General features: G+C 25.5%; 4 protein-coding genes across 10 annotated transcripts in view; all 4 read left to right on the forward strand.

The window, feature by feature from the left end:
• Positions 1-2,897: 2,897 nt before the first annotated feature.
• Positions 2,898-11,797, forward strand: LOC129612627 (carboxypeptidase N subunit 2-like). Of its 4 annotated transcripts, none has more exons than XM_055526327.1 (8): positions 2,898-3,434; positions 3,568-3,711; positions 9,266-9,576; positions 10,317-10,465; positions 10,532-10,791; positions 10,883-11,133; positions 11,254-11,357; positions 11,498-11,797. In XM_055526327.1, the coding sequence occupies exons 1-7, from the start codon at positions 2,941-2,943 to the stop codon at positions 11,292-11,294; spliced, it is 1,650 nt and encodes a 549-aa protein (XP_055382302.1). In that variant the 5' UTR covers positions 2,898-2,940; the 3' UTR covers positions 11,295-11,357; positions 11,498-11,797. The 4 variants fall into 4 exon arrangements, with proteins under 4 accessions (XP_055382302.1, XP_055382301.1, XP_055382300.1 ...); XM_055526326.1 differs by having other exon boundaries at positions 11,513-11,797; XM_055526325.1 differs by having other exon boundaries at positions 10,883-11,357.
• A 2,894-nt stretch (positions 11,798-14,691) lies between these two features.
• On the forward strand, positions 14,692-15,998 carry LOC129612646 (acireductone dioxygenase-like). Its single transcript, XM_055526352.1, has 5 exons — positions 14,692-14,958; positions 15,198-15,275; positions 15,339-15,466; positions 15,523-15,616; positions 15,689-15,998. Exons 1-5 carry the CDS (start codon positions 14,830-14,832, stop codon positions 15,815-15,817), a joined length of 558 nt encoding a protein of 185 aa, XP_055382327.1. The 5' UTR covers positions 14,692-14,829; the 3' UTR covers positions 15,818-15,998.
• An 806-nt stretch (positions 15,999-16,804) lies between these two features.
• Positions 16,805-17,439, forward strand: LOC129612654 (tax1-binding protein 3 homolog). The gene is made up of 4 exons (XM_055526358.1): positions 16,805-16,933; positions 16,991-17,072; positions 17,128-17,174; positions 17,251-17,439. Exons 1-4 carry the CDS (start codon positions 16,880-16,882, stop codon positions 17,437-17,439), a joined length of 372 nt encoding a protein of 123 aa, XP_055382333.1. The 5' UTR covers positions 16,805-16,879.
• A 5,171-nt stretch (positions 17,440-22,610) lies between these two features.
• LOC129612554 (probable serine/threonine-protein kinase DDB_G0282963) overlaps positions 22,611-23,735 on the forward strand; it is a 100,377-nt gene continuing 99,252 nt past the window's right edge. The window contains exon 1 of one of the 4 annotated variants that reach the window (XM_055526217.1): positions 22,611-22,873. The gene's annotated coding sequence lies outside the window, so the exon portion shown is untranslated. The remainder of the gene's footprint in view (positions 22,874-23,735) is intronic. The other 3 variants (XM_055526220.1, XM_055526216.1, XM_055526219.1) reach the window with 3 other exon arrangements.

Here is a 23,735-nt window from a genome sequence, read left to right on the forward strand (position 1 = left end):
TTAGTTCGTAAGAAGAAAATTTTTTTCCATTTCCATCCCATCTCAAGTTATCCCCTCTCGAAATCAGCAAAATTTCAATTCTTGGCACCCTATATTTCCAAAACTGCAAGTTTTTCCAAATTCCAACAAATGCAGAAAGCTAACCGGAAAGCATGACATAAAAAACAAAATTTTCTTAACTCACACTATTACTCTTTCAATTCGGGCTTTATGTTAACACTTTTTCAATTATTATTTTTTGAATCAACCTAAATATATGCATTCTTTAAAATTTTTCGATGTATGAATGGAAGTAATTTCAATAATGTAGGATGTTGTTTTTAAAAGCAATTTTTTTACTTGTTCAAGGCAAAATTGCTACTTTACAAACAATTGATTTGACCTAGCTTTATTTAAGAGAAACTAGATCATTCAGCAAATGAAAAAGAAATTAAAATTATAAAGTACCTATGTTATGCTTTTGCAGAAATTAAGCAATTGCGTTCCATATTTTTTTGTTTGCCAATGACACGGTCTTTTTCGGTATAAGTGTACCATAACTTTAATTTTTTTGTCATTACCACTTCTAAATCTTATAAATTTTTGTTTTTTTGTTGCTTGTCAATATAATAAAAAGAAGTGTATATCAAATATTAATTCAATATACAAATTATATAAATATTAATTCAATGTCAAAATAACTCCGAACGCACACGATCCAAATTTTGTTGTAAATTAAAAATACTATTTTCATCTGTCTGAATAAAATAACGTAACTGCATTGATCATCTACGACTCTACGAGTCTGTGCGAGGTGTAGTCGTGCTCAATTTTTGCTACTGAGTAGCTTGAACAGGGTAGATAAAACGCAGAAATAGTAAAGCATTTAAATGAAAAGTGAAATATATGAGTATATGACGATTTTTTTTTTAAAACATTTATTCCCACACAACAACATGTTGACCAACTTTTCCTTTTTGCATGAAAAGAAAATATTGCTATATAATTGGGAGGTTGATTTCACTTGACATTAATGTATCAAAACATCAACACTTAATTTACTTAATAATATTTTTTAGCTGAACGTATACAAGGACGATTCTTTATGTATAAGGGTACTCCAGCACCAGAAGTCATCAATATTATTTTAGTACCTTCACCATCTCCAGCGCCAAGTCCGCCAGCTACAACATCACCAACTGGAACACCACCGTCACCAACAACGACAGCTACGACGTCACCTACATCACCACCACCACCCACAGTGTGACCACCAGTTCGGCCTCTGGTACCACCACCAGTTCCGCCACCAGCTCCTCCTCCATCTCCACCCCCACCTCCACCTCCTCCTCCACCACCACCGCCACCTACACTTAATTACTATTGAAAGTATCAAAACATCAACACTTAATTTACAAGAAAATTTTTTAAAAAATTGTATTTAAAAAGTTTTATACTAATGCTTTTTAATAAAGTGGTATTTGGTAACCCTAACGTTAGTAAATATGTGATATTTGAAAAATTGAATAAAAATCATGTGCGTTATGTACGTAAAAAAATATTTTTTATGTTTTTAGAGAAAACTGAGCTTAAAATTTCTTTTAGTTAAACCTTTAAACTAAACCCAAAATTATCTAAAAGATCTTACATCTGCGATTAAAGTGTAACGTTAAAACATTACGTGTAAACATTTTTGAATTGAATGCTTCAATATTTACCAGATGAATATGCCGAATGATTCATAGCAACAAATACTCGTAGGAATGTACAAAATACATTTCATCATTACAACTGCCTATTTTTCGGATTATTGTATACTTTGTCTATATTTACAAAATTTATGACCAATTCCCCAAAGATTTCAAATGTATTATGGGTTTCTCAAACAAATACCTACTTTTACCAATGGTATTTGGTTAAAGAATTGCGAAGAAGCTAAACTAAATTAATTTTTGCTAAATTAGTTTCAGTTTCGAAAAGTTTGAAGAATAAGAAATTTAACAATAAAAATTCCTAATACTCGTAAATTAAATAGCTATTGGTTAACTTTGACTACATTATTATAAAACTAACATAATTTTTTCAATAAATTAATCCATATATACGTTAGTTCTAAAGCAATTTTTTTACAATTGCAATTTTCTGTGTTAATGCGCTAATCAATTAAACTTTTTCAAGCACCTACACTCCATGCTTTATTTTGCAGTATAATTTTTTTTCTCTTTATTGCAACAGGTTTAATTTTATTATTTTGTTTTTTTTATAAAATTTGTACGATGCGAATATTTCAATTAAATCTGGTCAATGAATGTACCTACATATAAAACAATAAAAGAGTTTTACCCTCTTGACTCTCGTTTTCATTTATAAAATAAAGATCAAGGTCGCATTCCCTTTTCGTAATCCAATTTTTTAATAAGAGAAAAATAAACCGACAAGTGCACGCTATTCAAATTCAATCAGATCTTTCAAATATTATAACAAAATGTAGAACAACATAATATACATATATGAGTATTATTTAAAAAGAGAAGAGAAGAGATAACCAAGTTCATGAGTTCATTCTGGGTTACCTAGAACTCAATTTTAATAATACATCATGAGTATACGCACACCTTACGTACAAATAACAAGAGTTTTGCTACTTCTCATAGAATTTAAGCTTGGTTGGCGCAAAATGTTATGTGAAATATAACAATGTTTTAAAAATCTATTTAGTAACCAACTGAGTTTTAATAAGGATGTATCATAGCAATTGCAACCAAAGCTTTTATAAGGCAGAAAAAAGACACGTACAATAAATCTAGTATATGCAATAATAATAATTTTTTAATTTCATTCTATAATTTTAAAATTTGTTTTAGTTGAATTTTTATATTGAAACATAAAACAACTAATAAATAAAATAATAAAATTTTCAATTTTTACTTTAAAAATAATAAGGAGAAAAAATATGCAAATATGTTTAAAATAATTTTAATAACTACCCTTTTACATATTTTTGTCAATAAATCTTTGATTAATTGTGAAGATATTGATTTATATAAGAAAAAACATCCACTACCACGAATATTGGCTGATACGGAAAATTGTCCAATAAATGCATGTGAAGCTATTAAAGTTATGTCACAATATTTTTTATTGACAAAATCTGGACAAAAATTACGTCCACAAGACTCAACACCGAGTCCAACACCAACAACAAGTTATTTAGGAAAAATTGATCCATTTACATTAGAATTTGAATTACAAAAGAAAGTTCGCCAAATTGAAAGTCGTTTAAGAGCAGTTGAACAACCTGTTTGGAAATTAACAACTGGCAGTCAAGAAGAATGGAATCATTGTACAGCTGGTGTATGCCGTTGTAATCCAGATACAAAAACATTCACTTGTTGGAATTTAAATTTAATTTCAGTACCAATAACACAAGTAATACCAATGAATATGGTTTATATGTAAGTTCAATTTATACTTAAAAAAAACAGATTATTTCTTAAATTAGAAAATAATTAATGTAGTTAAAATTCAATGAAAATGCTACTAAAAATCTTAACTATATTAAAAATTAAAATTTATAATAATTTATAGTGATTTATCAAGGAATTTATTATCAACATTACATAAGGACACATTCCGTGGCTTAACTTTGCTTTTAGAGTTACATTTATCTAATAATAATTTGGATTTTTTACCATTTGATTTATTCAGAGACTTGGACAGTCTTGTTCAATTGTAAGTAAAAACTAAAATATCATTTTGATAAAACAAATTTCATTAATTGTTTGATATTGCTCTATTTCTAAAAATGTTTTTATATCCAATATAATTTACTGAATTAAATTCAAATTCTATTTTACGCTTACGTTTAGTCGTTAATAACACATAAACCTTTTGCTCCTAATTCCTTATTGAACTTGTTTTCCATACAAAATCTAAATATACAATTAAAATTTAAAATATTGTTCTTTTGGGGAAGATTAAATTTATTCTTCCAATCCCCTACATAAAAATTTCTCATATTAAATTTGATTAAGAATTAATTCAAATATAGTTATCAAGGATAATTCCATTTTGCATAGTTCCATTCAGATAACGTTTAATTGTAATTAAAGTAACTAGAAAATTCAATGTTTTTTTGCTCGTTTAATTTGTTTAAAAATTTTATATGCAATTTTAACATGTGTTTTAAATTTAAATATTTTAATTGAATATATTTTAACTAAATTTTTGTAATTTTCGACATTTTCATATATAATATTGCTATTAATTTTCCAAAAACTTAATTTGTTTTAATAAGCTTAGCTAGCAAATATAAGTCAACGCACAAAGTTAATCAACTCAAAAATGTAAAACTATTTTTCTTACGAAAGAATTTAAACTCCTTTTCTCACGAAAATTTTTATCAGCCAAAGTTTGTATTAGTTGAAAACCGTAAAAACCGTAAGGGCTTAGTTTTAGACCTTAATTTTTTTCAAATTTGACGAATTTCTATTCTATCTTTTGTTTATTTTTTATGTAAAATTATTTGGAGTAAGCTTTCCTTGAGGGTCAAGTCAAAATCTACTTCCGAAATAATTTATTGTACATATGAAATTTGTTTGAATTCTAGTTTTGTATGAAATTTACCGCATGAATACGAAGGGAAAGTTAAGAAATAACGATATCATTCTTAATAATTTAACTTCTTTGCGGCAACAATAATTCTGCACAATAAGGACAAAATCGAGGTGTTATAATAGTTTATAAATTTTATGAACTATAGGTTACAATTATAGCAATTTCATTTTTTCCAAAAATTACATTAAATCTTCTACCTAAATTTAAGCGAAATTACTAAGTACCACCAATTTTATACTAAACTAGATAGCTTTTGGCACATTTTAATTAAAGCTGTCTTTTGAATTCCAAATAATATTACGATCACAATACGAGTACAACTAACAGTCATTAATATTGTTATATGTGGCGTATTTTATTATCTTTTCTAGAACTATATGTTAATTAGAAATAGCTAATACGATGTAAATAAATTTTTCACATTTTTTATATTTTTTATAAACTATATTTAGAACGTTTTTGAATTTCTAATGCACTCACAATATTATAATCAGTTTTATAATATCAACTGTTTAATTTAATCTATAAATTTTTGAAATACACAACTTACACGTAAATTTTGGAAATCCTTACATCAATATTAAAATGTACTTGAAAGTTAAAAATGTTATAGAAAACTATCAAAAAAATTAAATACATGAAACTTAAGCTAGAGTATAGAATTCTGTTTTTCACGTTCAACAAAAAAGTAATATGATATGAACTTAAATGTTAACTTTATTTAGCGTCTACTCATCTAAAATAAATTACATGGATTATAAGTGCAAAAAAATAATTTCTACAAAAACTATTTATGAAATTTTCACTAAAACTACAATTAAAAACAAAGTGGACTATTTAAATTTTGTATTTTTTCTCAATACAAATCCTGGTGTATTGTCTTCACTATCATCATCACCAATTATAATCACATCATTTTCATTCGCTGAATCATATTTGGTATTATTCTCTGATTCATTTTTATTTTCATCATTGTTGGATATAGTTCCAATACTATTCGATATAATTAATTCTGATTCATCAGCATTAGATTCTTGTAATGATGTTGTAGGTGCTTCATCTCCTATTATAATGTCATCTTCTGCCACTGATATAGGATTTGGTTTAGCAGTCGAAGTTATAATGTTGTTCGTTGATGGCATTGTTACTGCTGTTGTCGGTTGTATAGGTTTAGCACTTAAAGCATTAACTAGAGCATTTCCAGGTCGACTATTATCTGGAAATCTATAAACTGAAAAATATGATTGTACACGTTGTAAAACAATTTCTAAAAATGGTGGAAATTTTAATTCTGTTCCTGGCCCATAAATTTTTACTGGATATTGTATTGGATTTTGATTTAAATTATTGAATTTTATTAAATTTTGTGGTGAATTAATTAAATTTTGTGAAAATTGTTGTGATCTATTTATTAAACTAAACATTGGAATTTCTTTTGCTATTACCGTTGGTAAATGTACTGTTTTTGTCGTTGGTAAATTTCTTTCATTACGTGTTAACTCTAATCCCATTGGATACAGGATACAAATAACAAATTTGCAAATTGATGGTAATTCTAACATATTTAAATTATTAAATTAATTAATATCAAATTAATTATAATCAAAATTATAATTAAAATTATTATTATCAAATTAATTATAAATTTTCTCTTATGTCCTTGTTTCAGAATATTCGAACGTTTCTCTTACTTTCTAACAAATTAAAAAATGAGTTGTTTATACACGAACGGTTGCTTTTGAACTAAGGTTAACACAATAGATTTGACGCGTGTTTAAATCGTGTATGTGAATATACATAATATATAAGTGTGAATATTTGTGAAAGAAACAGTTGAGTGAAATTTTTTATTCGAACATTACATTTCTTTGTTTTTGCCTTTATTATTATTATTATTGACATTTCTTACTGGTTTATCATAACAAACTTACAGGTGAATATATGTAGACAAAATGAAAGTACATTATGTGCTTCATGGTAATAAAATGAAAAAAAAAACACGCAAACCAAAGGAAAAGAACTGAATGACGCACTTAACTTTAATTGATGCTTTAAAGACGAACAATTTATAAATTGCTTATAAACATTACACTGAATAAATATGGTTAATAACCGGACCACATCTTTATGAATTTTTTTTGTTTGATGCTTTAAGAGTGTCTTATGATGTCCATTCATATAAATTTAGTACAATCGTTTATAAATAATTATGCTATGCAACAATAAGGTGATGCAGTGAAAATATTCTAAAACGAAAAATTTGCACCTGCCTTAATATGTTATTCCAAATAACAATTTTTTTTTCATCATGAAAAATATAAATAACTGCTTAATCCCTTACAACTTACAAGTGGAACTTTTGCGCAATGAATTTCATGTTTCACTCAAAATTACTAATTCCATAATCTGCCATAATTCATTCATCATCCGCTCAAGTTCTGTATCAGTTTTTAAGTGATTTATAGAATATCATTTTGAGTTTTTGAGTAATTTTTGAAGTTTTTTTAACATTCTGAAGATCCAGCTACCAGTGTTTTAAATGTTCTGTCTTTTCTAATAAATTACCACCAATTTTGCTTTAATTAACAGGCGATATAATAAACTTATGCCACAATTGGATTTGCTGGAAGATTGACTGTGGCAAAATAGCACTAAAATAAGAAAACGATTTAATTGTATCTTAAATAATTCTCAGTAACATTTAATTAGATTAATTGGTTTGCAAATGAATGTGCTATGAAGAATTCAATGCAATTATTTGGCACAATCTATACACGAACATTTCTATACGAGAACAATAAAATCTAAAAATTCTTTAATAACTAAAGTTTTTATTATGGAATAAAATTTGTTATAAATAGTTAATCAAATTCATAACGCCATGCCTAAGAGCATACATGTAATTTTTATTGACCAATCGAATGTAATTATAAGTGTTTGCACTTAAATATACACAGGTACCTTTATTATTTACATACCTACATACAAGTACTTTGAACATATGCTTGAATCAAAGCAAATTAAATTTTATTATTTTTTTATTATTATTCGGGTTCAACTTGAAGTGAAAAACATGAATAGAATTTCTTTTAAAGTAAAATAAATGAAAACTACATTTTTTGACTTTTTTTTACTTTGCATAACTTTTTTTAACTTCTGTTTTGCATCTTAAATTTTTGGTAAACTACTTACATAACTAAATAAATAGAAATAGTAGTGTCCAAAAATAATTTGTTTAAAAAACAATTGAAATTTCTTCTTTAGAAATTGCTATAATTTTAAAATAAATGGTTTTTATTATAAGTAACAGAACTCACGCTTTGTAATGCAAGTTATAGAGGGTGGTCCTAAATTGATGTTAAAGCTCTCGTGGGTTGATTCTTTTTTAGGAAAAAAATTATTCGTGTAGGGGGGTGTTTCGGTTAATTCGAAACTCTAGTGGTAGTTTTGAAGGTTTAAGAAAATCAGATTAAAAAAATTCTGAATGCCACATATCCTTAACAACGTCTAAGTTTTTGATTAAGACTTCGTTCTCAAGTAAGTTGCTTAAACATGAAATTTTGAAAAATAAAAAACTGAAAATTTTTCAAAAAAAACGTTAAATATTTCAAGTGTTCGCAATTTTTTTTGTTTAATTTTTCACTTTGCACTTCAGCATCTTCTACAACCTTGTTCATACATCGTTTTCATGTCACATATATCGTCTGTCTGATATTTTTTCCTAAAACATGGAATCACCCCCGACATCTTTATCTTGCAGTTGCAGACCACTCTATATAAGTAAATATAGTAATTTTCATCTAATAAAACATATTATATTGTTTTAAACTAGAGAATAATTAAGAAGTAGTTTTAAAAAATATAGAGAGGTACTGATGAAATCGATGTTATAATTTTTTTTTATTGTATTTGAATATCTCCGACAAAGGTTTTCAGAGATATTCATATACAATATGACTCAACATTAGATAGCACTTTTTTGAAAAAAATAACTTTTTGTTTGTTTTACATGTTTCTTAGTTTCGGTCCGTTAGTGCACTATTGAGTTTCTTTACTAAACTCATAAACCATTTAGAATAGAATACTTTACATACAAACAGATCTTTGAAATTAAACATATTTCACTGGAAGAAAATTTCTTTTTACATCTTAACCCTCTTAAATTTATCCAAACCCATTACAAATTAAAATAATACTTATACCATACAAGCATTTTTCAAATTTCACAAACGCATAAAAAAATAGGGACTTACTTGTTCAAATGAAAAATTGGGTAGACAGATGACTCCGTCTGTCTTAAAATTTTTAACAGCATTTAGCAGAATATCAGTTTATTCAGTAAACCTTTTTTTTTGAAACTATGCTATTATTATTATCTTAGATCTAACTTTATTGTGCTATAATCAAAATATATATGAAATAAGACATATTACAATAATATCCTTTAAATTTAAGAAGGAAGGACATACTTACTTAGAATATTTGAAGGGAAGGTTGGTTCTTTTATTTAAAATTTCTTAAGCAGGTAGATAACTTACCTGCACACATCAAGATACCAACGTAAAAATACCGCGGCTTGTAGTAGAGTTACAGCTAAATGTCCTGTTTTATTTTACTCGTTTTATTTAACTTTATCTGTAGTTTCTTCTTTTTTTTTGTTACTTTTTAGACGATTACAAAGCAACCATTTGGAAGATATTGATCCTAGAACTTTTTGGAAATTAAGAAATCTTAACCTGTTAGATTTGAGCAAAAATATTTTGAGAGAACTACCAGAACAGGTTTTTAATAATATGCAAAGACTACGTGTTATTAATTTGTCAGACAATCGAATCAAAAGATTTCCAATTGGATTGTTAAATGATCAGAAACAATTAGAAGAATTGGATTTGTCACGTAATGAAATTCAGTTTCTAGAAAGTGGAAGTTTCTACCATCAACAAGAGTTAAAAGTTTTAGATTTTGCTGAAAATCAAATCTGTAAGTGAAAACAAGAAAATGTTTGGTAGTAGCATATAAAAAAGAAATATTGTAAATTAATTTTGAAGCAATTTGATTTCATTAAAAACAACCAAGGTTATTAGGCAGAAATACATATAATTAGACTTACTCTAAACCCTTTGCTCATGCAATGTTGTATATTAAAACAAATTAAAATTATTCTAGAGAACGAAATAGACGTATTGGAAAATTTTATTTAAGTATAAATAAGGCAGCTTTTTTTGCTTTTACATATAGTACATAATACAGATACTCACAGTCCCTTCCAGAAAAAGCAAAAGGGAGTTTCGACCAATTTTGTAAAAACAAATATGGTAAAATTACCATTATTTTCCGTAACTTATGTTAACTGCATAGTATCAAAATGCAACTCCACAAAGTATATTACTGGGACTATAACCTGAGCAAGTTGCTTAGCTCCTTGTGGTAGATGTCAAACAACTTCAAAAGATATTTGGTCAAATATTATAAAAACTATTGAAAATTCAGTGCTAAAATTCTGTAAATAGCAATACACATATGAAAACACGTAAGAAACAAGTTTGCAATTATCGCCACGCAATATACACCGTCAACGTTACCTATATTTCCGTTTTTTATTCATATTGTTAAGTTAAAAATATTGTATGTGCATAATGTCTTACTGTCAAACAACCTTATTCCACCTACTACTATTATTATTACTATACTATTATACTGATAAGTCTAATTATTTGCAGACAATATTAAAGACGATGTATTCTCAAATTTGATATCATTAAGATCATTAACGCTTCATAATAACCGTTTAACTGTAATAACAAAAGAATTATTTGAATATATGGAAAATTTACTTTCTCTGGATTTAACATTGAATAGAATAACGAGGGTAGTCTAAATAATAATAATATTTAATTAAAATGAAATTATTTTTTAAAACATTTTTACATTTTAGATTCATGGTGAAGCATTTTCTCATCTAAAGCAACTTAGAGAGCTTTATTTGGGTCAAAATACAATATCGACTATTTCAGAAGGACTTTTTCTCAATTTAGAAAATTTATCACGTTTAATGCTATTCTCAAATAATTTAACATCGTTATATAGTAATAATTTCTTGGGTTTAAGGTCGCTAAGAAACCTGATGCTTAATAATAACATCCTTAAAAAATTTGATTTTGATACATTTCAGCCTTTAATTAAATTGGAAAAACTGTGCGTTAAAAAAATTCTCAAATATTAAAAATTTTCTTTTTATATTATTTAAAATTTTGTTAATTTTATTTTTCATAAATTTTCATTTTAGCCGTATTGATTCTAATAAGTTACAATATCTTCCACAAGGAACTTTAGATAATTTACCAAGTTTGTTAGCTGTAAAATTGGACAAAAATCCATGGCATTGTGATTGCCGTGCATTATATTTAGCAAGATGGATACGAGAACATGTTACAAAACTATGGGATTGTCAGCCAATGTGCCGTGGTCCTGGTGATTTAGGCGGAAATGAAGTTGGTCTATTACGTTACGATGATCTATGTGATGGACAATGGGCAAGTATGTTATCATTATCGCCGAGACTACCAGTACGAAAACATCAAATACTAAATCCAAAAAATTTTTCCGATTATGTTCAAATGTACAATTTAAAATATTATTCAACATTAAATCCTCAAGATGTTGAATCAACAACTCCTCGGTGGTTAGATGAATCGTAAAAGTCAATAAAATAATTAATCTTTTTAAATTGTTGTATGTAATCATAATTTTAAAAAAAATATGTAAGTTTGATTTGTACGAATTTGTATTTTACACTCCAATATCATTTATTTTTTATATTTATTTCTAAAGTTGTAATAACATAATAAATGTTAGAACTTTCAATGTACGTACTTATGTTATCATAAAATTTTTTATCAAGTTTCTAATTATGTAGGCACTTCTGCACAACAACTTCGACAACCACTTTAATCAATTGTTTACGACTACACTGTTATTTATTCAATATCATTAAGGAAAAATGCTGCATCAAACTATACCGGCAAGTATTTCAAGACAACATTCAAATTGCTAACACCATAATAGAATATAACACTTTATTGTAAACTTTTATAGATGTTGGGCTTGCTGAAAAGCAAGTCGGACTAAATTATTTCTTATGATTAAGTAAAAACACTCTTTAACACTCTTTGAAAAATATATATGAAGAAATTGCATTCAATTTATTTGTGTTTCAATAAAAAATTTACAGCTACGTTTGCTTGTGTTCACCCTAGCAGTGGAGTCAGACACAGACAGTTCGTTATAGCAGTTTATGAGTCAGAGCACAAATATACGTACATACATATATGTATGTATGTGTGGGAGATAAAATCTTAAATTAAAGATTTCAAAATTTAATAATAAAACCATATTTACTATTTTTTAGAAAAATATATTTTGCGTCTAAATTATACATACATATGTAAGTATATGTAATAAGTCTTTCCTTAATATAATTTGGTTTTGGGATTTTTTTTTAAATTAGCCAAATTTTTGAGGGAGACATACATACATACATACATATTTCAATTGATTGAAAAGGAAATGTATATTAAGCAAAATACACAACTATATGTTATATTGTATTCGTGTATTCTACTGTTTAAAGATTTATTGTTCAATTGAACTGCTTTTAAAAATTTATTATGCTCTAGTCTACTCGAAACTTCAATATGGCATAACGAGCTGGGGAGGTACCTATTATAATACGCTGGAGCCAGTTTTTTTGGCGCAAAAAAGTATACTGAAGATCATTCATGGAAAATCAAGACTTTTTCATTGCTGGCCTTTATTTCAAGCGCAAGCAATATTACCCTTAAGACATCTTTTTGCGTATAAGTGCTTAATTAAATTTTATAAAAGTAAAAATCGCTTACCTTCGCGCTTTTGTAATTCTTATAGACTAAGGATAAATAGTCAAAACTTAGTTCGTGTTCCTTTAAGCAGAGTAACCCACTTTCAAAAATCTTATGATTTTCTAGCTCCGAAATATTACAATAATTTACCGCAGGAAATTAAGGAAGCTAGCACATTAAATAAATTTTCAAAATTGTGTAGAAACTGGTTATTGACATTTGATTATAAAGATTTAGAAATTTCATTGCATTAATGAAAAAAAAAAAAAAATTTTGCCTCACTGGTCTCCTTTCATTGGAAAGAAGTGCTAAGCGAGGATTTGCTCCAAAATTCTTAAAACTCGTAAATGTTCTTTTCTGCTCTTACTCGTTTGTTAAAGCAATCGATAATAAGTGCGGAAAAGGAAGACATTTGCAAAATTTTTATTTTTTTTTAGTTAAAATGAATAATTAAACGTATTTTTTTTTTTTAACTTTTAGAATTGAATGTCTTGGAGAATTTTAACAAATATTCCCCAAATTGTTCTGGTGATGTTACTGTGGTTTACGATAAGAATTACATAAAGTCAATATATATTCATGGTAGGTCTGTAATAAATGTACGCCCTGACATGGATCCCGAAAAAATACTAGTTTTTTGTACCTCTCTCTTCCGTATAAAATCGTGCTGCGAATTGCTAAATCTACTTATCAATGCAGATGATTTACAATTAACTATGCTAAAATATGTAGATGTTCCTTCACAGTGTTTCGTGAATAAAAGCTATAATACAGTTTTTTTTAACTATAAAGAAGAATTTACTATAAATGAAATAAATGACTTTAAATGGGTAATTTGGTCGGACATTTATAATAAGATAAATCCCTCTATGTTACAAATACGAGTACCAAAGTTCGTTATTGATATGCATATTTCAAGAATTGATAATAAAGAAGGTATCGAAATTTTCAAAGATTACATAACAAAAAAATATTTCAATTGTAGTTATAAAGAGTTTTATAAAAATAAGGTGTCTAAAATAATACTAGATTATTTATGTTGCTCGGTTTACCCTTTTTGTACTTGCACAATTAGAAAACTTTAAAATAGTAAATTAATTAAATTCAAATAAAAAAAAAAAAAAAAATAAAATATAGAATATCGTCAAAATAAAATATCAATATATATAATAAAAACAATTAATATTTATTTTAAGTAAATAAATGTAAATGTAATTTTAAAAAACAAGTAATATACCCCACCCCACAAAATTTGTATTAATAATAAGTAATATGTGGTAGTATCGGTGCATAATACTATACATCACTAGTGTTTATTTACACTACTGTATAGTTTATCATCAATTTGCATACATAGTTATAAAATAAATAGTTGTATTGCATTAATCTTAAGATTTTATATGTATATTTGTGAATTGATACTAAAATAAATAAATAAATTGTAATAAAAAAAAAAAAAAAAAAAAAAAAAAAAAAAAAAAATATTAATGCAAAAATCTTATCAAATTTAATTTAAAGAAATTTGGAAATACGAATTAGGTGCTACTTAAAAATTCATTTCTTATGTTATGATTTTAATTACCTAGACACAAATTTATGTGTTTAGCGTTGCCCCGATAATTTGTTGCAATTATTATGTTAGAAATAAACATGTAGCTGACACTAATTTAATACATTTAATTTAAGTATCTTAAAGTTTTATATACACTTATTTCTAAATAATTGAAGTTACACAATAAATGTTGTATAGCTTACATATTATGACATATGTACATATGTATATGCAATTTCTTTCTTTATTAACTCAGTAACAAGGAAAAAAATTCCGTAAAATTTGTTTTGTTATTGGAACGTATTTTATAATTATTATACTTCTATTTAAACTTAAAACAAAAAAGATTAATAAACAATAATAATGCATATGTATGTATCTAAAGTAACCAAATACAACATACATCATTTTTAACAGTCTAGACTCTAGTTATTCAAATGTTGAGCTTTGCATGTTCATTCAAACTACAATGCAACTGCCATAATTATAGTGGGCTGTATAATTGTAAATTGTAATTAGTAAATTTTGATCAAATGAATATTTTTTTTGTTATCAATCATGAACTCTCAGATCATAAGCTTTAAATTATAATCTCAAAAGCTTAAAGCTCTTATTGCTATAAAAACAAATTAAATTAAAAAACTTACACCTCAGTCTGATCTATAAATTGCAGAGAAAATTTACTTGCGTTCTTTCAAATTTTTCATTTTTGAATTAAACTAATTTTAATAAATTTTTTATTTATTTGTTTGATTAAAAAAAATTTACATCTTATTGGTTTTATATGTATTTTTTTAAATAAAAATGGTAAAGGCATGGTATATGGATGATTCTACGGAAGACCAAAGATTGGAACACTACGCAAATCCTGATAAACCAGAATTTATAAATCTTGAAGAACTATATAAAAAAACTGGTGTAGAACATTTTATTGTAAGTATAGCAATGAAAAAAAAAACCAAACTCTAATTAGAAATTTAAGAACTAAAAAATTACAAATGAAATTTGTAATTATTTTACATTTACGACAATAAAAATAAAGATTTCAACATTTTCCGTGAATGTCAAAAATGCATTTTTATATTCTGTCATTTGATAGCAAATTATGAGCGCAATCTTGTGAGCGTTTTAAGAAATTGATCAGAACATTTTTCAAAAATTTCGTATTTCAGTTAGATGCTAAAAAATACAAGGAAGATGGAAAATTGGACAAAATACGGAAGGAACGTGGGTACTCTTACGAAGATGAAGTAATTATTCCGAAAATTTCATATTACATATGTATAATTATCCTTTGTATTGTATATTTTTAGTTGACATGCTCTAAAGAATGCTTACCTGATTATGAAAATAAACTGAAACATTTTTTTACCGAACATTTGCATACTGATGAGGAAATCCGTTTTGTATTAGAAGGCTCTGGTTATTTTGATGTCAGAGAGTAAAAAATATATTGTTTTGTTGTGCGTATTACAATATTAATTTTTGTTTTTCTAGTCAAGATGATAAATGGATTAGAATTTTTGTTACCCCAGGCGACTTGATTGTTATTCCAGCAGGGATTTATCATCGTTTTACTCTTGATACAAATGTAATATGTTTGTTGATACATATGACATAATTATGTATATGAATACCTGAATGAAATATTTTTATGTTTTAGAATTTCATTAAAGCAAAGAGATATTTTGTTGGAGAACCGGTTTGGTTGCCTTATAACAGACCAGCAGATAATATGAGTTGCAGGCAGGCTTATTTAGAAAACATGAAAAAAATTCAAAACAACATCTAATGTAGTTTCGATTGTGATAAAATACATATATTATGTACATATAAAGAGTTAAATCTAAAATAATGGATGTTTAAAAATATATTATAATACTAACGAAAAAAAAATGAATAATAACAATTTTACTCAAATCGGAGAATATAAATTGGCTTGGTTTATTTATATTATGAATGTAAAACTTCAGTTAAGGGATAACTTTGAAAATTGATAAAGAAATTACATTAATTAAAACATTTAACTTAATTTGTTTAATTATACTTAACCGAGGAACATTACAAATTAACAGTAATGTAGTGACCACAGCTACACATTTTGTTCTGTAAAGGACAAATCAACAAATCCAGTAATAAATTAAATGAAGTCAAAAAAAAATTAAACAGTAGGTTCATTATTCAGAAAGAAATAAATTTAAATTCAGTTATTTTATTAAAAAATAAGCTACGTCTAATGAACCTGTTTTAACAAAAATTATTTAATTTTTTGACAAGTCGTATGGATAACATGTACTTTGATGTCAAAAACTAACTCCAATTAATCCTTTTAATCCAATTATTTTAAAATAAGCCCCTGGGTTTATCACTTTTTAATAAATGGTTTATTTGACATTCGTTCTTTTGTTTCTTTTGGATGAAAATGTAGCAAATCATGGGATATTGCAATTCTTTTTGTATACAAAATGAAGCATCCACAGCTTTAAAAAGAACGAAATGGAAACTCGGCTGACTGTCAGGAATTAGAATCTAAAAAAATAATTTTTTGGACGTAGTTTATGAATTGAATTATTAAAACATGCCAATCAATTGCACTGAAGGAAATTACAATTACAAATCGTCAATATGAATTCTCATAATATTAATTTTCTATGTAAATCATGTGAATGACAACGAAAACAGAAAAAGCTTAGTTGTCATTGATTTGTCAAAAAATATATGACTTTGACATATACTTTACAAACCATCTTTATTTCTCATCCCATTTTGTTTTTCTATTGATTTCAATTAAATTAAAACATTTAAATTTTCTACATTAAAATCGTAAAATATAATATAAAACAATTTTACTAAAATGGCTAAAATGGCTTTTCAACACAAGGCTGGTACAGCAATGGAATGTTTAAGCGTAAGAAAATCAATTCAAAGGCGGTGCCATGTTAATGTTTTTTTTGGAAATTTTTAGATTCCTATAACACTGCACAAGGAGAAAGATGTTGATGAAGAAGGTCGAGAAGTACTGAAGTGTGGATTTAAGATTGGTGGAGGTAGCTAAATTTCCAAAAATAAATTATTTTATTTATTAAAATGTATTTCATACAGGAATTGATCAAGATTATAAAAAATCGCCTCAGGGTTATACTGACTACGTAAGCATGTTCAAAATTAAATATTTTCATCATCAATTCTGAAATATTTGAAAGGTAATAAAGTTACTATTTTCAGGGTATATATGTCACTGAAGTGCACGAAGACAGTCCAGCAGCCAGATCTGGTTTAAGAATTCATGATAAAATATTGCAATGCAATGGTTACGATTTTACAATGGTAACCCATAAAAAAGCAGTAAGTTACATACGAAAAAATCCCGTACTAAACTTGCTTGTTGCTAGAAAAGGTGTAACGTCTACATAAAATAATACTGATTTTCTTATAAAATCAGTAAAAATTTCTTAAAATTAAATTCCTATATAATTGAAAAAAAACAAAAGTATAAACTCGTCAGTATCATAATATTAAGATAGTAATAATAGTAGGACAGCTTATTTTACGTAAATTGTAGAAGAACTTTACTATTATAGTTTATTTTGATCCTTGAATTTTCTTTTTTTTTCTTTTTTTTTAGAGGTTTGGTTGTTATGTTGGGGTTTAGTTAAAATTTGTATAATATTCATTCAATTTTAAGTAACGGTTATGCATATTTCTGTAAATATTAGAACAATATTTATTAAATAAAATATCAATATTTTTAATATATTATTTACAAAATTTTGTATTGAATTTGAAAGTTGGAAAAAAGAAACTACAATTTACGTTTTATTACTTAAAAATCCCTTAAAATATGCGATACTCATTGTATAAAGTTAAAAGTTAGCCGCTTTAAATGTAAGTTTAAAAATTTATGAACATTATACATAATATGAAATAAGAAAAAGAAAAGATTAATAATTAACACATATTTATAATAAATACATATTTAAGTTGCGAAGAGTATGCTTTTTATAGACGTAATAATTGTAAAAAGTAGAAATGAACAACTGCCAAAAAAAGCATTTTTTATAAAAGTTTACATCTTTATATCAAAACAGTTATATTAAAATTTATTAAGATGAAATGAAAATTTTTTAAAATTTTATTAAAATATAAATAGCATGCATTTGTAATAGCAATATCATTCCAAATATATTTCATAGATTTTTATTATGTGATAAGAGGATATCAATTTTTTGTTAATTTTACATGACAACTTTTTTTTAAATATGTAAATGTTTTCATTAATAAAAACGAAAAAAAAAAGAAATTTCTTTTACTTATGTGACCAACTTTTAACATTTTTACAAAGTTTAAAGGCCGACAGGCCCACTTTTATAGATAAGATCTAATATATACATATAGATTGCCCACTTTTATAGATAAGATCTAATATATATACGTTGGAAACCTTAAAAATTAAACACATTTACTAGCTATAGTCCAATTAAATTTTACATTTATTGCTACGTAATTTGAATAACTTCAAAATACCGGAAATGAGGAATCTCAGTACAAGTATGTTGCACTTCATACCGAAAAATAAAATAAATATTTCTTCGCCTTAACATATTTACTCACTAAAATGCAATTTTTTAGTTGTTCCTTAACCTCGATTACCAGATCGATGACAGTACAAAATTTTAAAAATTAAATGTGTAAACTAAAATATTACATAAATGGCTACTTACCATAATTTGCTTTATAAAATAATTAAAAGTGGCTGAAGTGTTTGTTTTGAACTTTTGTAGAATATAAATACTTTTCGTATTTAAAATTGAATCTTATCAACATTCAAATGGAGGAATTTTTTTAAAAATTCAGAACCGTTAGGTTATTTCAGTTATTTGTTTTCAAACTTCAAAACTATTGCGATTGCATATTTTTATAGAACAAACAGTTCAAGGCATAGATTATATAATATACAACTGGTTCAGAGGTTGTAACAAAAAATAATTTTTTTTTTAAATTAATATGAAATATATGTACATACATATATTCTGACTTTGTTACATGTAGATGGAGTTACTGCGTACGTAATAAAAAATTACGATACATACATACTTATAATTGATGGAAAAAATTTTAATGCTAAACAATGATTAAAGAATTAAAATTTTAAAAAAATTAAAAATTTTTTAAAAGTTTTACAATTTCATGTTTTCAAAGAAATACATAAAATTGTAAAAGTGAAAATAAGTGTCAGAAGTTAGTAAAATTTGCAACAAATATTTCGTAAAAATGTTGAATGTTATAAAATGCTTACTCCTTTGTTAAATTTATTAATATTAATGCTCCAACCTTTGTCAAAAAAATATTTTGTATAAAAACAACTAAAAATATTTTATATATACAACCTGTTTTTCCTTTTTTTCAACTTTCAAACAAATATTTAATTACATACGCATAAATATTTTGAATAATGGTCCTGTCAAAATATTTAAAACAAACAATATCATAATATTTTCAATCACGCAGAAAATAATGGTGTCATGTATATTTGAGTATATTTGATGCCAATTGTACTGCTCAGCTCAAACCCTTTGATTTTCTACAAAATACTTACAGCCAAGTACAGGTATCCCTCGTATAACACGGTTAATTGGTTCCGTGTTATATCGAAACCGTGGTATACGAGGTTTTTAAAAAGATAACAAATTATGTACATAATATTGTTAGGTACAATAAATAACGTAATTACATCAATTCAAGAAAATTTTTTTGTCCGTGTAATATCGAGACCGTGTTATATAAAAACCGTGTTGTATCGAAACCGTGTTAAACGAGACTGTAAAACTAATGTATTTTCCGTGTAATATCGAAAACATGCTCCGTGTTATATCGAGAGGTAAATTTTAGAAAATCTGAAATTTCATAAAAAAATTAATGAAAAACTTATTAACTTTATTTTTTTAATATAAATAAATAATAAATTCAATCATAAGTAATAACGAACAAAAATAAAAATATAAATTCATAATGTATAAATCGTAATGAAACAATTTCATTAGATTAATTTGAATCATCGCTGTCATCAAAAATGACCCGTGACTTAGTATTAATTTTTTTCATATTTGCTTGAAAATCCTCGTCACTAGTTATTTCTTCATCAGATGAAGCAGCTACAAAATCAGATTGCAACTGGGCCAAAACTTCTCTATAAGGACCCAAGCAACTTCTGAGATCTCTTTTAAATTACGACATTTATATCTCGCTTTCTGCTCACACGTTTTGCACCTTGCGAGCAACCAGCGGCCACATTTTGTCTGATTTGACTTTCATTTTTTAAAATAGTTCTAATAGTAGATTCGTTCAAATTTAAGGATTTCGCAATTGTTGCGTTTTTTTCTCCAGACTGTTTACGATTCAAAATTTCTATTTTCGTATCGAGGGAAATAAATTTTCGTTTAAATATTTGTTTCTTGATTTTGCCAGACATTATCTAAATTTAAGGTTAAATAAAATATAGATTAAGTGCGAATTGTGACATTTAAGCTTGAATAATATTACCTTGAATTGAAATTATTATAAATTGTTTTATACAAAGACAAGCACTCTAGAGAAAGTTATTTTATTATTCACTTTGTATGTATACTTTAACAAAACATAAAGAATTAACGTTATTCTATTTATTTAATTTTTTATAAATACCACTTTTAATTATGTAGATAAGAATTAATTAAAATATTTGACATTAATATTTTCCTTTAGTTAGTTGAAACTTGAACGATCTTTCTTTATCAAAGTGAAAAACACAAGTGGCTTGACAGAGAATATAAATTATTCAAGTACATATTACGAAATGTATTTTGTATGTTTAAGTATTTGTTATTATTTTTAGGGGAAATCCCATTTTTGTTGTGTTGAATATCAAAATTTAAAAAAAAATTTCCGTGTAATATCGAAAATCGTGTTAAAAAAGTCGCAAATTTTATACCGTGTAATATCGAAAACGTGTTATACAAGTGCCGTGTTATACGAGGGATACCTGTACATGATCGGAGGGTACATGCCACAACATTCTTCTTTTCTTAAAATGTGAATACACTTTTCTAATTTTGACATAATAAATGTTTATAAACATTTTGTACAAAAAACTGCGTTATTCAAATTGATTTGAAATGACAGACATTGTCTACAGTCATTTAGAGATACATGACAAGAAAGCTTGTGCTATTTCCTATTCAAAAAATAACTAAATTTCAATATATTTTAATCAAAATAAATAAAAATAAATTGTAAATAAACAATATATAATATATAATAAATAAAAGAACATTAAATTTAAGTGATTTAGATAAATATTATATGAAATATTTGTGATTTAAAAGTGACTTACTAAAACCAATCATAAAACAAAAAAAAGAAAAAAAAATGAAAATTTGTACGACAATAGAGCTGAGTCTGTTCCATTAATGAAACCATGCGATGCGATAATCGATTGCGACGTTTTGTCGGTTTGCGTTGAAGTTATAACCGTGCCGCCGTGTAGTTTATATTACAGAATATTATGTGGATAATCTATAGGAAAAAATAAATGTGAAAACAAATAGGATAGAGAGATATATCTTTCTCTACATAAATATATATAAAATTTTAAAACAACAACAATAATATTGTGTCGCGTTTTCATTTAAACCACAAACATACACACTTATACGATACCTAACACAGATTTCTTTCTGACAGCCCAATGATAATTTTTGCGATTATAGGTTGGAGGCGCGATAGCATAAACATTTTATGATCCACAAATATAATTATACAAATAGAGTAATTTACGTGTTTGGATACATATATACATATGTCTATAAAAAAAATCTATAGAAGAAAAAAAAATAATTTGACAAGTTTTTTTTTTATATTTCGGAAATAAAATCTCGTGTTTCTAAATTTTTATAAACAAAACAATTTTTTTGTGTGTTTCTACATGTGATATAAAAAAATATGTATAATGAATACATTTTTATAATGAATATATATACATATTTATATACATATGTGAACATATAAGTATGTCTAATTAAATTTGAGTTTTGTTTTTATTTTCACTTTGTTTCATTTTATTAGAAGAAAAAAATTAATAAAAAATTCATTGATTTAATTTATTCAGACTTTCCTAAAATATAAATAATTATTTTAAATTTCCATTGTATCCTAAACGAATACTAGTGCTTATACTAATTGTATGTATGTATATGGAACGCGTATATTAAATTGGAATAAATTTGTTAAGTGCAATTTGAACAAAAAATTTTAATAATACGTAAAAAAAAACAAAGCTCAGTAGGCTAATATAAATAAAAAAAATTTATTTGAAATTTTCAAAATTTTCACATAATTTAAAGTTTAGTATTCAATTGAAAATTTAAAGAAAATAAAAGTTGGTACAATTTCCAAAATATCAGAAAATAAAAATTAATAAAATTTCTATGTACCTATCTACATGTATGTAGATAATATAATACAGTGTGTTTTTCATATACAACACATACGATGTGTATATAATATAATATAGTATATATGTATTAATAAATATATAAGATGGTATTCATCTAATATTAAATGCGAATGCCTCTTCTAAGTTTTTAAAACAAAAAAGTGCGAAAGAGCTAGCAAGTGTTTTAAAAAAATTTTCTTTTTGTATATTTTCTTTGTGTTTTCTTTTTACTTCGTGTTTTTTTTATGTTTCTTGTTTAAAAAAATATTATTTTAAATTTTTGTTTTTTTTTCTTCAAATCAACAAAAGTTGTTTCCAATTGTGGATTCCAATTTTCAATATCTACACAAATATAGATGATCAAGATAATGATTTAAGGTAAAGTGCACAACATTTATACTAACTAATATTATTAAATTACATTATTTTTAAAAAGATTGCATAATATAAATAAAAAGTATTTTATTTTCTTAAATTGCTTATGGTATTATTTACCTAAGTACTTTAAAATTTTATAATAAAAGATTTTCAATTTGAATTATGAAATGAAATTTAGTATAAATTTCTATTACTTATAGTATTTGATTATAATTTATTTGCTATGAATTTTACAAAGAAGATAAGAAGCGTGTTTAGTTATAACAAAATCAATAAATAATATAGACAATATTCATACTTACTTATACATATGCGTGGATATTGACATAATAAGTTAATTCGTGAAGTATTTTTTTACTCTTAAAATTTATATTTTGTATTGTAATAATAATAATTATATTATGAATAAATTTTCTAATATAATATAACTACCTAACATACATACATAATTATTAAAGAACATAATAAAGTAGTTACAAACTATTGGCTTAAGTATATTAAAATTCCACTTTAATTTACCTTCACCAATAAAAAACTTGCGGAATGTAAATAAGTATCTTAATTATTTTCTTAACTAATAGCTAGAGTATAATTATGTAGATAGAGGGTAAATATGCATATTGGAACATTCTTATGAACATTCGTAATAAAGAGTAAATCTAAATTTTTGAATAAACCTAAAATTTTAAAATATTTTTGCTCCAAAGTCCTACTACATTTAAAAATATATAAAAGTATGTTAAAATGGTTTCTATAACAACAATTTAGTCAAAATTGTTTCTTTAACATATTAAAATATAAAAGTAAAGCTGGTAAAATATTATACATTGATAGATTGTAGGTTGGGATTTAAAATTAATAC

The sequence above is a fragment of the Condylostylus longicornis genome, unplaced genomic scaffold (assembly GCF_029603195.1).
Source record: "Condylostylus longicornis isolate FDR11 unplaced genomic scaffold, ASM2960319v2 ptg000075l, whole genome shotgun sequence".
Lineage (NCBI taxonomy): Eukaryota > Metazoa > Arthropoda > Insecta > Diptera > Dolichopodidae > Condylostylus > Condylostylus longicornis.